The sequence below is a fragment of the Dendrobates tinctorius genome, unplaced genomic scaffold (assembly GCF_039654945.1).
Source record: "Dendrobates tinctorius isolate UK_male_01 unplaced genomic scaffold, ASM3965494v1 ptg000035l, whole genome shotgun sequence".
Classification (NCBI taxonomy): Eukaryota; Metazoa; Chordata; class Amphibia; order Anura; family Dendrobatidae; genus Dendrobates; species Dendrobates tinctorius.
This window is the reverse complement of record NW_027361703.1, coordinates 71,431,147-71,448,275: the sequence shown is the minus strand read 5'-3', so window position 1 is coordinate 71,448,275 and position 17,129 is coordinate 71,431,147. Positions and strand designations below refer to the sequence as shown.

General features: G+C 49.1%; 1 protein-coding gene across 1 annotated transcript in view; it reads right to left on the bottom strand.

Annotated features, from left to right (window-relative positions):
- DNAJC2 (DnaJ heat shock protein family (Hsp40) member C2) overlaps positions 1-17,129 on the bottom strand; it is an 89,338-nt gene that overhangs the window by 59,805 nt on the left and 12,404 nt on the right. Inside the window, exons 2-3 of the mRNA XM_073573636.1 lie at positions 14,442-14,632; positions 14,229-14,304 (exon numbers count right to left, since the gene is read on the bottom strand). Of these exons, the coding sequence (XP_073429737.1) occupies positions 14,229-14,304; positions 14,442-14,632 (267 nt within the window). The remainder of the gene's footprint in view (positions 1-14,228; positions 14,305-14,441; positions 14,633-17,129) is intronic.

The following is a 17,129-nucleotide window of genomic DNA, read 5'->3' as shown; positions in this document are numbered from 1 at the left end:
CCATGGGGTGTATGCTGCTGCCACTAGGAGGCTGACACTATGCACAAAAAAAGGTTAGCTCCTCCTCCGCAGTGTACACTCAACTGCAACAAACCAACAAACATAAGAACAGGAGTTGTAGAACATGGGAGGGTGCTGTGTCCCCCAATGAAGGCTCCGAGAAACAGATTTTACGGTAAGCAACCCAAAAAATCCTGTTTTCTCGTTCGCCTTATTGGGGGACACAGAGACCATGGGACGTCCCAAAGCAGTCCCTGGGGTGGGAAACAAACTACCATCAGGCCAGTGGACTCGCCACCGCAGCCTGCAGAATCCTTCTACCTAGGCTGGCGTCCGCCAAAGCGTAGGTGTGGACCCTGTAGAATTTCACAAAGGTGTGAACTGATGACCACGTTGCAGCCTTGCAAAGCTGCAGCGCGGAAGCTCTGTGGCGCACCGCCCAGGAGGCACCCACCGCCCGGGTAGAGTGCGCTCTGATCCCTGGAGGGGCCACTCGATGCTTGACCCGGTATGCCTCCAAAATTGCCGATCTGATCCAGCGCGCAATAGTGGCCTTTGAGGCTGGGTGATGAACAGAGAGTCTGACTTCCGCAAGGAAGTCGTCCGGGCTACATAGACTCTCAATGCCCTGACTAGGTCCAGCTTGTTCAAAGACCGCTCCCGAGGGTGAGCTGGGCTCGGGCAGAAGGATGGCAGAACAATGTCCTCATTGAGGTGACACGAAGATACCACCTTCGGAAGAAAAGAGGGCGGAGGCCGCAGAACTACCTTGTCCTGATGAAGGACCAAAAAGGAGAGCGGCAAGAAAGTACCGCTAATTCCGACACGCGCCGGATGGAGGTAATGGCCACCAGAAAGGCCACTTTCCAAGAAAGGAGGGAAAGGGAAACGTCCCTGAGAGGTTCAAAAGGAGGACCCTGCAGAACCTGAAGAACCAAATTAAGATCCCAAGGATCCACGGGAGCTCGGTACGGAGGAACCGTGTGAGCCACACCCTGGAGGAAGGTTTTGACCTGGGGCCGGGAGGCCAGCGTTTTCTGAAATAAAATGGACAGTGCCGAAACTTGACCCTTCAAGGAACTGAGAGCAAGCCCCGCATCCAGCTCTGCCTGAAGAAACGCCAGAATAGAAGGGAGCGAAAAAACCAAGGGCGCGATGTCATTGGCCTCACACCAGGAGAAATAGGCTTTTCCAAGTACGGTAATAGATCTTCGAAGAAGGCGGCTTTCTGGCGCGGATCATGGTACGAATTACCCGATCAGAGAATCCTGCCCGTCTCAAAACCTCGGTCTCAACAGCCACGCCGTTAAATTGAGCGACCGATAATTGGGGTGGCAAAACGGGCCTTGAGACAGCAGATCTGCCCGTCGGGAAGCTTCCAGGGGGCGTCCGCGAGAAGGTTGACAATGTCTGCGAATCAAGACCAATTCGGGGCGATGAGGATGACTGGAATCCCCTCTGCTTTGATTTTCTTCAACAACTTGGGAAGAAGAGGCAAAGGAGGGAACAGGAAGGGGAGCACAAACTGTGACCAAGGGACGGCCAGAGCGTCGGCGCCCACTGCCAGAGGGTCCCGAGACCTGGACACGAATTGTGGGACTTTCCTGTTGAGGCGAGATGCCATGAGGTCTACATCCGGGGTTCCCCACCGACGGCAGAGCAGATGAAACACCTCCGGATGTAGGGACCATTCCCCTGCCGCGAGACCCTCGCGGCTGAGGAAATCGGCGGCCCAGTTGTCCACGCCGGGAATGTGAACCGCGGAAATCGTTGGAACAAAGGTCTCTGCCCATTGAAGAATTCTGGACACTTCCGCCAGGGCTGAGACACTCCGTGTCCCCCCTTGGCGGTTGATATACGCCACCGCTGTGGCATTTTCTGTCTGAATCCTGACAGGCAGGCCCTTGAGGCGCCTTTCCCAGTGGACGAGAGCTAGATGGATCGCCCGTATCTCTAGGACATTGATCTGCAGAGCGGATTCCTGAGTCGACCATCGACCCTGAACAGTGTGTTTGCGGAACACTGCACCCCAGCCGATGAGGCTGGCGTCCGTAGTGACAATCTGCCAGTGAACGGGAAGAAAAGACCGCCCCAAGAGAATGAGGGGAGACGTCAACCACCAGTTGAGAGACCGCCTGATCCAGCAGGAAAGGCGAACCGGACGATCCAGAGACAGAGCCGACCTGTTCCACCTGGACAAAATGGCCTGCTGGAGTGGCCTGGCGTGAAATTGGGCAAAGGGAACTGCCTCTATCGCCGCCACCATCTTCCCCAGGACCCTCATGGCTGTCCTGAGGGATGGAAATCGTGTGATCTGTAATGATCGCACGCCCTGCTGCAGGGAAAGAATCTTGTCTTGTGGGAGAAATACCCTTGACCGACGAGTGTCGAACAGAAGGCCCAGAAACACAAGGCGTTGAGTAGGGACCAGACAGGACTTTTCCCGGTTGACGATCCACCCAAAACTGGACAGTGTGTCTAGAACGATCGCCACACTTAGGCGGGCCTGTTGAAAGTAGGGGGCCTTGATCAGGATATCGTCGAGGTACGGAAAAAGAACGAGACCTCTGATCCTCAACAAGGCCATCAACGCCGCCATAATCTTCGTGAAGACTCTGGGAGCGGTGGCGAGCCCGAAAGGAAGCGCGACGAACTGGTAATGTTCGTGAAGAATCGCAAACCGCAGGAACTTCTGATGTCCGGGAAATATGGGCACATGTAGATAGAAATCTTGGATGTCTATGGAACCCATGAATTCCTGCTCCTCCATGGAAGCAATTACCGAGCGAACTGACTCCATCCGGAAGTGGCAAAGGCGAACTCTCTTGTTGAGTAACTTGAGATCCAAGATGGGTCGAACTGTCCCGTCCTTTTTCGGCACCACAAACAGGTCTGAATAAAACCCTGTGAAGCGTTCCGATTCGGGAACGGGCACAATCACCCCGGAACTGAGAAGAGAGGCGATGGCCGAACCGAACCCCGGGACCAAGGCCGGATCCCTCGGCGGACAGGATTGTAAGAAACGATCCCGTGGAAGAGAAAAGAACTCTATTTTGTATCCTGTTGATACAATCTCTCTGACCCAAGCGTCCTCTACTGAGGCGAGCCAGACGTCGCTGAAGAAGAGAAGTTGACCTCCCAATTGGAAGGGACCCACGGGAGACCGATGGTAGTCATGCAGACGTAGACCGTCCAGATCTAGATCTGGACGGTCTTCCCTGGGAAGAGTGGGACCGCCAGGACGGAGTGGGCCTGAAGGAAACCTTCTTTCTTTCCTGACGTGCCTGTGGCCTTTGCTGGTTGGAAGGGTTTTCCGCCGTATTGAAACGGCGGAAAGTCCGAAAGGGACGAAACTGACGCCTTGGAGGAGGTCTGCGAGGCTTGGAGGGGAGAAGAGAACTCGTACCTCCGGTAGCATCCTTAATAATGTGATCCAATTGTGATCTGAAGAGACGCACTCCCTGAAAAGGCAGATTGGTCAGAGACTTTTTAGAGGACAAGTCCGCCTGCCAGGCCTTGAGCCAAATTGTACGTCGGATTGCCATGATGTTACTTGACGCCTGAACTGCGCAAGATGCGGCATCCAAGGAGGCAGAAAGCAGATAATCCCCCGCATGGGAAATCCGATTGGCGAGATCGGCCAAATGCTCTGGTCGTGCCTTATCCAGAATGCCCTGCCGAAGGTCATCTGCCCAAGTGGATATGGCCTTTGCTGCCCAAGAAGAAACAAAGACTGGACATACCGCTGCTGATGCCGCTTCGAAGGCAGATTTTGCTAGAGATTCTATGATCCTATCATTAGAATCTTTTAGCGACGCCACACCTGACAGCGGAAGGACCGAATTATTATAAAGTCTGGACACGGGAGGGTCCACCGAGGGAGAAGCGGCCCAGTTGTCCGTGAGCTCTTTAGCAAACGGTACAGCACGCCGAGACGCTTTCCTCTTTGAAAGCGTCTGGTCGGATCTTCTCTCTCCTTTGTAAAAATCTTTCCAAACTCAGAATGGAAGGGAAACACCCTGGATGGTGTTTCCGCCCGTCTGGACGAAACCTCCTGATCTGAGAATTTCGCAGGGGCGTCAGCGATGTCAAAGGTATGGTGAATCACAGCAATGAGGTTTTGCACCGTAACCTTCATGTTCGCATCCTGGTCCGAAGACCAGCTCTAAGACCCCTTCCGATTCCGAAAGCGCTTCGCCTGACTCGGGGGAGGAGTCCTGAGAGGGAGACTGCTGGGGACTATGGGGTGAGGCAGGACGAGGGGAGGACTCCGCCTGGAGGTCCTGCCTGGGCCTCTTGCGACTGCCGCTGGCTGGCTCAGATGGGACGTCCTGAGACGTGCTGGGTCCCGCCGAAGCTCCCAAGGGCAACTTGTCCAGAACGGCTACTAGGGACTGAGACACCTTGATGAGGTCTGCCACTGACTGTGATTGAGAGGAGGCCCAACCCGGCATGGGGGGCTCACTCGCCCCGGGGGCTATGGATGGCTCCTGAGCGGCGTCGGGCTGGACGCAGAGCGGGTACGATCAGACTTAGCGTTGGACATAGTGAAAAGAGGCAGTGCCGGCCGGTTGGGGGACAGAAGGCAGAGAAGGGTGTCAGTCTGCAGGTGCAGAGCTACTCACGGTCCGGTGTCCCCAAGGGCGACGCTCTCTGATCTGGCTGCAGGATGAGGCCAGGCCAATCCGGCTGAAAAAAGGCCCAGCGACCGAAATCCGGCAGGGAATGAGGTCCGGCTGGCAGGCTGAGAAGATGGCGACCACCAGGGAAAGGGCGCGCTGCCAGAGGGAGAAGAAGGGCGGAGCTCGCCGCAGAGATCCCCTTAGCACCGCCCGCTGTCCAATAGCAGGCTGGTGTGAGGCAAGGGGGCTGGGAAGGCCTAGGACGGGCGGGAAAGAAGCCCGCTCAGAAGAAAGGGGCAGGGGGCGTGGCCGCGACGCAGCAGTAGGCCCGAGATGAAGCCGGGGCCTAAATTAATAGCGCCGGCCGCCTGTCAGCAGGGGGTCGGCGCGGAAGACGCGCCGCAACACCGGGCCGCGTCCCTGCTTCCCACAGCCCGACCCCTGTATACCCCTGCCGGGATGAAGAAAAAAAAAAAAAAAAAACGGGGGGGGGGGGGGGTGGGGGATTTGTGCGCAGAACAAGGCCCGAAAGAACAGGGGCCTTCATGGATGCGGCGACCGTGGGGAGAAGCGGGCGCGCAGGCCCTACCATGGTCCCCTGGCGACCGCCTTAGGATGAAAACGCCGGGGGACCGCTAGACCGCATACTCACCCTGGCCGGGGCCACAATAAAGGTACCTGAGAATCCCACGCTGTCTGTCGTCCTTATGGAATCCACGCCTCGTCCAACCGTCAGGCTCTGGTAAGCGAGATGGTGGGAGGCGGGGGACAATGACCGCCCGTATAGCTGGCACGCACCTGTGCGAGGCTCCTGGTCCTGCCGCGGAGACCTATGAGGATACGGGGTGGCAGTACACGCCGTACTCAGTCTCTTTGTGGGAGTACGGATGTGACTGTTCACTCCGTATCCCTCCGAAACCTGTAAAGGAACGACGCACGACGAGGTAGATAGGGGTCTAATAAAAGACCCGTGTCCACCTCCTACTGACACTAAGCTAAACTGAGGAACTTCCTGCCGGTCGGTGGGGTGTACACTGCGGAGGAGGAGCTAACCTTTTTTTGTGCATAGTGTCAGCCTCCTAGTGGCAGCAGCATACACCCCATGGTCTCTGTGTCCCCCAATAAGGCGAACGAGAAAAGGATTTTACGGTGAGTTATGACAAAAATCCTTGTTTCTCCTTCACCTCATTGGGGGAAACAGACCATGGGACATCACAAAGCAGTCCATGGATGGGCAACCATATAACAGTAAAAACCCCATGTAGTGGCTGAGTAAAGGTGCCCTACCGCCTGTTGCAGAATAATCTGCCGAGGACCGTACTACGGAAGTCTGAGGGTATGTGCACACGTAGTGAAATCTGCTGCGTTTCCGCAGCGGTTTTGGCTGTGCAGAAACGCAGCAGATTCTGCTGCGTTGAAGAGTACCTTTATTTTCAATGGAAAAAAAAAACGCAGTGCACATGCTGCGGATTTTTCCGCGCGGTTTACAATCCGCAGCATGTCAATTGTTTGGTGCAGAAACGCTGCAGTTTTACACCTCATAATGGATGAGGTGTAAAACCGCAGGCAAAACCGCAGATAAACCGCAGGACTTTTGTCCTGCAGATTTACCTGCGGTTTTCTCTCCAAATTCCGCACACCCAAAAAACTACGTGTGCACATACCCTGAGTATGAGTAGTGCTTCAAGAATGTGTTAATACTGAGCTAAAATGCAGCCTTGCAGACCTGTTCAGTCGGCATGCGAGGCCGAATGACCCAGAGGGCGGACATTGAACAAGTAGAATACGCCCTAATACCTACTGGGATGGGCCGCTTGTAAAGTAGTATAACTCCTGAATAGCCAAATAGCTGGTGATTAGATCAGAAGAGAAATCTTTCTCCTTGGTATAGAGGGAGAACCTCAATGTCCACCGCCTAGGAGGCTGACGTGCGGGGGGGAGCGGCACCATCGCCAAGGAGAGCAGTCTTCTGGCGCCGACTGGCAGAAGAGAATATAATTAATTGAAGAGGATCACTTCAATTGTTACTGCAATCTCTCCCCACCCCATACCTCACGGCAATCTGGAAGGACAAAGGAGATGACTGCCAAAGAGTGTGAACTGAAGATGTTGTTCACGATCAAAGTAATAACCGAATGGAGGGACTCCATTTGTGGATGTGGATGGTGTACCTCGGCCAAGATCCAGCGAGGGTCCTACAGATCCGTCCCTTCTGGGAAGCATGGACAGAATGAATAGGAGTAGGCGATCGCTACATTCTGTAGCACTGAATAATGGTTCCATCCTGATGCCGTACATCTATGGCTTGGAAAAAGAGCCCCTTGTTCCACCGCTATGACAAAGCGTCCAGGCCCGCGACGCCACGGAGGAGTGCAGTGTCGGCGCTTCCATCTTGTTATCTGTCGAGTTTCCCCTACTGCACAGGGGGAATCTCAAGCCACGTCCTCTGCGGTCCTCCATTCTTCTGCGGCTGCAGAGACGTCAGTCCCAGCGACTTGCCCAGGCTAATGCTAGGCGTCTGGTTCTAAGTTCTTTGGAAGAAGTGAAGGAAAAAAATATTTTGTATAGAGACGATAAGAAAAAAGAAATCTTTGTATCTAGAAGACCAGGCTTTGGGCTCGTTCGATACGAACAGCATACAAAAAAGGGAGACCTCACAAACCAGAAATAGGCAGGAGTCCGTAATGCTGTGTTGACGGCTTATGCCGGAAATCACTGGGTGGAAAACCGTCAGGGACCTCTCTCTCAGGTCCAGACACTTTGGGGAGGACCCTTACATTGCTGGCTGGACCCATGGGAAGACTGGGATCCCTTGCCGATGGGAGCGCCGGATATTTACGAGAGGACCAATATCAGATTTGCTGCCGAAGGCAATGGGGAAGATGCTCTAAGCCCTGCTGGGGAAGACATTTGTCCTTCCTTCTATGGCCTTACAGATAAGCTTAACCCACTACCACCCAAGTAACTGGTAAAAGGGATGTCGGAATTCCTTCTTTGGGTGCAGCCCTCCCTTCATTCCGTGAGCCATAATGGTTTTTGGAGTGTGCTGGCATTTGCCGCTGTGGTGCAGACGGTCGCATGTGAAAAGGGCGTCCAGCTAAAAGAGAAGAGAGCTGGTTTCAAGGCTCACAGAACGGAACGAATCAGGCTCTCGTCTGTCGGACCTTTAATTGACTATCCACCTGGCCTGGATGGCCCAGGGATTCAACCCAATGTTTCCACTAACCAGCTGAAAGCAAGGGGGATTATTACTCCCTTCCGGAGGCTTCTGACTTGGTTATCCCATCGCTCCCTTAGCTGGTCAACTATGCTGCGAGCCACCCGGAGTGTGGTAAACGCTGTATTATGGGGTATAGTTCACAGGAAGAACGTTACAATTCGGAACAGACCAGTGATTAACCCTCAGAAAACTGTGTGAGTGCCATTAAAAAGACAAATCTTCCAGTTCGTTCCCCCCCCCCCCCATTTCTAGAGAATCCAAAATCAAGGCAAAACATTCAGCTGATACAGAGTCCTGTACTCTGTAAACCTGTGTTACTGGGGTTCTGTAACAGCAGCTTCTCCCCGGAGGGGAGTCAGGCAATGTCTCCTGCTCTGTCCACACCTCCACTACAAGTAGTGGGAATGTAGACAAAGCAGGAGACACTGCCGGACCCACCTCCGGAGACGAGCAGATGTTACATAGAATCATAGAACCATAGAACCGTAGAGTTGGAAGGGACCTCCTGGGCCATATGGTCCAACCCCCTGCTCAAAGCAGGATTCGCTAAATCATCTCAGTCAGATGTCTGTCCAGCCTCTGTTTGAAGACTTCCATTGAAGGAGAACTCACCTCTTCTCGTGGCAGCTTGTTCCACTCATTGATCACTCTAACTGTCAAAAAGTTTTTTTCTAATATCTAATCTGTGTCTCCTCCCATTCAGTTTCATCCCATTGCTTCTAGTCTTTCCTTGTGCAAATGAGAATAAAGTTGATCCTTCTACAATGTGACAGCCCTTTAGATATTTGTAGACAGCTATTAAGTCTCCTCTCAGTCTTCTCTTTTGCAAACTAAACATTCCCAAATCCTGCAACCTTTCCTCATAAGACAGGGTTTGCAGACCAGTCACCATTCTGGTCGCTCTTTTCTGAACTTGCTCCAGTTTGTTGATGTCTTTTTTAAAATGTGGTGCCCAAAACTGGACACAATATTCCAGATGAGGTCTGACCAAAGAGGAGTAGAGGGAAATAATGACTTCACGTGATCAACACTGTATGCTTCTGTTAATACATCCTAGAATTGCATTTGCCTTTTTTGCTGCTGCATCACACTGTTGACTCATATTCAGTCTGTTATCTATTAGTATACCCAAGTCTTTTTCACATGTGCTGTTTCTTAGCCCTATTCCTCCCATTCTGTATATGCTTTTTTCATTTTTATTGCCCAGATGTAGTACTTTGCATTTTTCCCTGTTAAAAACCATTCTGTTAGTTGCTGCCCACTTCTCCAGTTTATTTATATCTTTTTGAATCCTCTCTCTCTCTTCTCTAGTATTAGCTATCCCTCCTAGCTTTGTGTCATCAGCAAATTTAATCAGTTTACCCTCAATTCCTTCATCTAAATCATTGATAAAGATGTTGAACAATACAGGGCCCAGGACAGAGCCCTGTGGTACCCCACTTGAGACATTCTTCCAACTGGATGTGCAGCCATTTACGACCACTCTTTGGGTCCGATCACTAAGCCAGTTATGAATCCACCTAACAGTTGCCTTGTCCATTCCATACTTAGTCATTTTTTCAATAAGGATTGTATGAGATACTTTGTCAAATGCTTTGCTGAAGTCAATATATACTATATCTACAGCATTTCCTTGATCCACCCAATCAGTGATTCCGTCATAGAAGGAAATTAAGTTAGTCTGACATGACTTATTAGTTACAAACCCTGTGGTGAAGAGGAAGCGAGACACAGAGCATACAGACATTTAAGCAGTAGTTAGTCGTATAGCGTACTGTGAACCCTTTCTCTAGATGTCTGCGCATTTGTAGAATGCCTGCGTCTGCAAATTGACAGCTGCTGTGATCCTGTGAACGCTCTGATGCACAGAGGGATCGAGGATAACCTGTGCCAGAGGAGAAGCCCGCCCGGAGGGGGGGGGTCATAAGTTGGGCCCAGTGTTGACGGAGTCTAACACTGGCGTGGTGAGATGGCCTATGGATCTCCACGAATCAACCCTTCGGGCATGCGCAGGGAAAGCATAATTCCAGAATAAATACTGCCGAAAAAAGCATTCTAATCCTCTGGAATGTAGGTTGGCCGGGGACATAGAGGGTCAAAGTACACACACATATATCTCTCTCTCTATATATATCTGTCTAGACAAAAAAAAAAAAAAAAAACACGACTAGTACCTCCTAATGTGAACACGTGCAAGCAGCGAAAACCGCACAATATAGACAAAAAGAATACAGCAGCACATGTGCAGGCACCCATCAGGGGGAGGTCACCTTGCCGTGGTTGATGGGCTTACATGAATTGGCCAATTTGTGTACTAACAACCTTCATTTTCATCTTACTGTAAGTGTAAAAATAAAAAAAATTTTAAATATATTTTTGAGGATTATTATCCAAATTGAATGGTTTTAATGTGTTTCTGTGTTTTCACATGGCCTAGATTCATGCACATGTGCCGCTGTATTCTTTTTGTCTATATTGTGCAGTTTTTGCAGCTTGAACGTGTTCACATTAGGAGGTGCTGGTCGTTTTTTGCTGGGTTTTTTTGTCTGTTTAGTTGCTGGATGCTCTTGAAGCTCATCAAGAGAATGCCAAGAGTATGCAAAGCAGTAATCAAAGCAAAAGGTGGCTACTTTGAAGAACCTAGAATATAAGACATACAGTATTTTCAGTTGTTTCACACTTTGTTAATTATATAACTCCACATGTGTTAATTCATAGTTTTCATGCCTTCAGAGTGAATCTACAATTTTCATAGTCATGAAAATAAAGAAAACTCTTTGAATGTGTGTCCAAACTTTTGGTCTATACTGTATATACACATACAAATATGCATCCACACACAGCATCTTCCAGATTTCACCCTGTAGACTGTGGTCCTTCCCAGGAAAACAGCACTCTTGCTAGCGCTGAATAAGCGCTATCCTTGCTCTCAGTGTTGTATGACCCTTTAAATCATATAAGGGTGCCCGTGCCCCGGTCTGCAGAACGGTGCCAGCCTCGCGCTGCTTAGCAGCTGCCACCTGAAGGAAGGAGCGACCGGCAGCGCACTCCGGTGGAGGATGAGAGCGATAGTCCTCTGCTGACGGACCATGACTCCTTGAGGGGCATGATCCCACAGCCAACACGTCAATGTACGCAATGTAGCACGGCAAGGAATATGGTCGACAGGATTAGATCTCCCTCCTCCCCAGCGGCCAGGAGGGGGCGTCTGACACTGACCGCGGTGCACGTCCTAGCATGGAGCCTCCGCGATGGGACTTCAACGTGGAGGCAGCATTCCCGTGAAAACCACCGCCGCGTCACTCCGGGAGAGGTGGCTCCTCTGAAGTAGGCCGAAGCTGGGGCCTAGATTATTGACTGGCGCGGCTCCAGGGAAGAAGTCCGTGGGCCAAGCACTTCCCGGCGCACGCCGGGAGGCGCTGACACTCCCACTCTGCCATGCCCAGTGTACCTGCGAGAAATGTCAGGCAGGTGGGCGGGACCTCCAACGTGACACGCGGCTGGTGGGCGAAGAAACCGCCTGTGGCATAGCAAGGGCCGAAGCCAGGGGCTAGATTAGCGGTGCCCGGCCAGAAAGAACGACTGGGCCCGCGACCCAGAAGCCCCCTTACCGTCACACCAGGGGGAGTGAGAGCAGAGCCTCTGCTTGCAGGCCAGTGCTGCGACAGGGACTGTGCAGGAACCCTCAAATCCACAATACCCCTCTGAGGGGGAGGTGGAGAGGGACCGTTCAGCTCCCTGCAGTACCGCTGTTCCATCAGTGGTGGTGCAGAGGGAGCAGCATGGACGCCGTGGGTGGCCTTTGTGTATCCTAAGAGTTCGCTCCACTAGGATTTCACAGGGCTATGTCCGGCTGTGGCAGAACTTGTGCTGCTTGGCTTCACGAGAGCAGTCACTCTCAGCCTAGAAAGGCCGATGGCTTGGCACTCACCGCGGTGCGCGTCCCGGCATGGAGCCGCCGCGATGGGACTTCAGCGACCCTCGGACTGTTCGGTCACTTATCCGGTTGCTTCAGGGGCCATGGGAAATCTTCAGGACGGTACGAGGTAAGTGAATGCCTCAATCCAGCATCCCCTTAGAAGGGAAGTGGAGAGGGACCATCCTCCTCCTTGCATCATCCGCTTTAAAAAGTGGTGAAGCAGTGGGGGCTGCACGGACGCCATGTAGAGGCCTCTGAGTATCCTATGGGTTCAATCCCTAAGGATGGGCAGGGTAGGTTGTCCGGCATAGGCCTGGCTGCGGAAGAGGATACATGAAGGCGACACTCCATGAGCTCGTCCGTAAGTCGGTGCGGGGAGATCGGTGCCCTTTAAGAGACCCGTCGCCCTTGAATCAGCTTAGGCATGGCATCCCACGTCGCAGGAGAGGATACGTGGAGGAGACACTCGCACGTGCTCGCCTGTTAGTTTGGGGAAATCGGAACCTTGAAAAGCTCCATTGCCCCCTTCATCCGGATTAAAAAATGAAAAAAGTAAAATTAAAAAAATTAAAATAACAAATGGTCTGAAGACCAGACCAGTGTGCCTCCTATAGACACTAAGCAAGAACTGGTTCACTTGGGGCCAGCAGGAAGGTGTATGCTGCGGAGGAGGAGCTAACTTTTTTTGTCTCAACTTAGTGTCAGCCTCCTAATGGCCACAGCATAACACCCATGGTCTGTGTCCCCCCAAAGAGGCAAAGGAGAAAAACACATTTGGTATCCCTGCGTTTGGAAATGTCAGATCTATCAAATTCTAAAATGAATTAATCCGATTGGTGAATGGCGTAAAGAGAAAAAAAAAAATCTGTTTGAGTCTCCCACTAAGCAGTGAAGGGGGTCTCAAACAGAATGTCAAGAAGGAGTTGCATTCACTCCCCCCATGCTTCATTTACTCCCCTGAAAAGGTATGTGAACAGGGGGCTAGCCTCACAAATGATCTAACCGAGCTGAAACTTGGCATTAGTGACACAATTTCACCATTTCAAGGGCTGGTCTCTGTTCTACTGAGCATATGCTGGTTTTCAATTCTGGCACCTGCTCCTTGCACTCTCTTTTAGATTGTGCACTGGAAGTCGCAAGACAGCAAAAGAGCTCACTAACAAAGCGGCACGCTGGGATAGCATACTAAGCATGCATCAGAATAGACAACTGGTCCATGTTCAGGAAAGCAAAAACACGAGCTGGCGAAGCAGTGCATTTTCAGCGCATATGAAGAAGAAGAGCGCGAGGCGAGCAGGGAAAGTACACTACATGTGTTGGAATTGACAACCGCTGCACAGAACAGAGACCAGCCCAACCCCAGGATTGGTCGTCACTGACGATGACCCTCTTCATAGCAGTAAAAGCAGCTGTGGTGGATGACCGCAGCACTAGCTCCCCGATGACATCCTTTGGAGGGTGAGGTGGAGGACAAGCAGTGCGTTTTGCCTCTATGAATTTGTTAATCATTTTATTATTCTGACATTGATGTGACCCTTTATCTCTTAACTTTTCATACTTTTTTAGGTGATTTATTCTTGGTATTCCAACATTCATTATGAACTGAACTCTATAATCTTATGAATTAAGACCTGCATGTTTTTTTGTGCACTGACACTTTGTTGCTGTATTTATACATTCATATTTTTGCACTCTGCCCTTTTTTTTCACAACTGTGTTTATAGATGGGGATATCAAGATCCAAGCACTTTTTGTCCCTTAACAATGTCTATAGGATCTTCTATATGATTATTTTGTTTGGATCATGCTTTACTATATATTTAAGTCAATTTTTGCACTGTATTCCTCCACTATAATTTATTTTATCTCGTCTGCTTTGTTGTATAGGATTAGAATTTGTGTCTTGTCCACTTTGCTTTCAATAAAGATTTTAATATTTTATTATCAGTCTTGTGTTAGATTTATGTAGATGTTATGTTTCTTTATATTTCCACAGACTTATTTAACAGTCCATAATTTATGCTATTACTCTCTTTTGTAGGTGTCAATAGAATTTTCAATAGATGAAAATGACAAGAGTGCTTAGTTTTTAAAATAGACATTGCTTATTAGGTTTCGGACAAACCTCTTCAAATGTCAAATAGAATGCTCCCTCAAGTAACGGCTGCTGGAAACCAAGGTGCTGTATAGTTTAGATCTCTCTCTCTATGCAGGAGATTTAGAGCTCTGCATGAGAAAAGCAAAGCTTCAACTGCTTAAAAAAAAAAAAAAAGACATCAATAAAAACAGAGCCTAAAGTCTTTAAAAATGCTACTGAAGGTTGAACATTCATATTAAAACCAAGGAGAGGTTCTTATTGGACTCTTTCTTCCTTTGTACAAGTCATTAAAACATTCTCTTACACATTGGCTGAGCACGCTTTTTGTGCTATTTGAACATCCACAGAACAAGTTGCCTTTTTACTTACGTGCTGCTTTAATCTGTTTTTGTGTAGCCTTATACCTCAGGTTCTTCAGTCCAAGCACTGCGTAATGGTCTTGGTTCTAAAGAAAAAAAAAAAACAAATACAAAAGCACAATTCCACTTAAAAACTTAAAAAGTTCTCTCAAAATAAATAACACAAAATGTACTATACGAAAAATTACTTCACTTTTTATAAATAGTGATACCTTACACTAACCTTCCAGTCTTTAGGGTCAAGGGTTTTCAATAGTGCAAATTCCTCTATCTGAAACTCTTCATCCTCTGACTCTTCAGAGCTCTCCTTCTCATCCTCCAGCTCCTGGAAGGAGGCCGACACATTTCTATTCCTGCGTTTAATGAAAGCTTCAAACCATCGTCCCACTGGTTCAACCTGACACAGCAATGAGGCTGCCGTAAGAGAGAAAATACACGGGCAAGTTAGGAGACACACAGACAAACTAGAAAGGAACTGTCAGATTTTGCATGATATCACAAATTAAATCATTATGTTAGACACCTATGATACCTATTTTGTTACAATGGAAGAGGCTATTTATGTGCATTAACTTAAAGGAAACCTGTAACACTGATCTTCTGAATCACACAAAGGCTATGTCTAGCACTGCATTAAAAGGGGGCTTTCACTTTAAGAAAAGTGGTCCCCAAACCAACAAACTCAGAGTACCCACCCTCCCACAGTCAAGAGCTGACTATTGCTATTCCAGTCTCAGCATTCTGGCTGCAGCAGTGACTTCTCATTAACAGGGCACATCAACGCTGCTGCCAATCACTAAGCTCAGTGGCTCTGCTGAATTAGACAACACGAGCCAAAAAGATCATTCTTTGGAGACCACTTTTCTTAAAGGGGAAAACCCATATAACAAACAGTATGGTATTATTAGCACACCACCGCTTTATTTAGGTAGATCGGACTGATAGAGAATGTCTGAAAAGGACAGCCCTCTCCATATGTCCTATTAGGATGTATGGACAACATATAGAAGTCTATGCACAAGTCCTCCAGAAAAGGAGTCACTTAAGTCATCATAATATTCATCAAGAATAAAAAACATGAACTAGGAAAAGGAGACTCCGTGCAACAGGTAGTTGCCAGGATTGTATTTGTGTTCCTTTTGACTACCAGATATACAGTCGTGGCCAAATGTTTTGGTTTTCGCAGTTTGCCGCTTCAATGTTTTTAGATCTTTTAGTCAGATGTTTCTATGGTTAATGAAGTATAATTACGGTATTAGAATTTCATAAATGTTTAAACCTTGATCAACAAATGCACAAAGTTTATGCAAAGACTCAATATTTACAGTATTCACCCTTATTTTTCAAGACATTAGCAATTTGCCCTGGCAGCTGGATATCAGCTTATGGCCAGTGCACACATTTGGTATCTGGTCAGCGTTTTTCAGGATTTGTAAACCAAAACCAGGAGTGGAACAATCAGAGAAAAGTATAAAGGCCCCATCACACTAAGCGATATCGCTAGCAATATCGCTATAACGTCACTGATTTTGTGACGCTATAGCGATATTGCTGTGTCTGATACTTACCTCCGACCGGCTCCCCCGCTGGTTATCGCTGATCGCACGAGAACGTCCTGGACCGTTTCTCGTCGTCAGCTTCCTGCTGGGCTTCCTGTGGCACCGACGAGCGACGCGGGCGGGAGGACGTCTTCGTCGCCTCGTCTGACAGGTAAGTAGCGACCCCCGACCGCTGCTATGTTGCTGGTGAGATCTGCCTGTGCGGCAGCTCACTAGCGATCACTTAGCGATGCACCAGCGATCCTGACCGCGTCATATCGCTGGTCAGGATCGCTGGTGCATCGCTAAGTGTGAGAGTACCTTAACAGAAACACATCACCACTTCTGGATTTATCACCCACAACTACTGAGGTAAAATACTGACCAAATTCTGAACATGGCCTTAGAACCAAATCCTGGCTGATAACCCATTTGTGCCTAATCAGTGATTGAAGTATCACAACTCCTGTATTTTTGCTTGTCACCTGCTTTTTGACAACTGAGCATAAGTTCTAAATGGCACTGAGATCTGGAGAGTTTTCTGGCCTTAGACCTAAAATGTCAATGTTTTAAAATTCAGGGCTGTGGAGTCGGAGTCATGGAGTCAGAGCCATGGAAATTGAGGAGTTGGAGGTTTGACCTACCAACTCCACAGACCTGGTAGGTCTGTGGAGTCGGAGCCCATTTTGGTGGAGGAGGAGTGGGAGGTTTGGCTTACCGTCTTCACAGCACTAGTTTTATTCACCAAACCACTTGTTTATCACTTTTGCCTTGTGACATGGTGCTCCATCATGCTGGGAAAAAAAAATTGCTCATCACCAAATGGCTCCTGAATCATTGGGAGAAGATGCTTTTAGAGGATATTTTGATACCATTCTTTATTCATGGAAGTGTTAAGCAAAATTGTGAATGAGCCCACTGTCTTGAATGAAAAGCAATCCTATGCATGGACTTTTCTTCTCTGGACAATCATTCTTTCAGATGAAGGGGGCAACATTAGAGCTAAAAAGCTTACCCTAGTCCTCTGCAGTCCAATTCCTGAATGACAGTCTCTTACTGATCTTTTTCTTGAAAATCGTGTTTACAGGATTCCCTTAGTAGTAGGTGATGGAATTATCACATGTGCAATAATAAGTAAATCCTGAAAACATGATCTATTTTTGGGCTTTCAGTTGAGGAACACTGATGTAACAGAATCCTCTTTATAAGGCCAGTCTCACACTTCCAGATAATTCCGATACCGGAAAAAATGGTACCGGAGCTATCCGCGTCCATGTGGATATGTGGTACCTTCGTGTAGCAACTGTGTGCCGCATCAGGAACACACAGAAGGCCGCCGGGGAAGAAGCGCTACAGTAAGCGCTGTTCCCCTG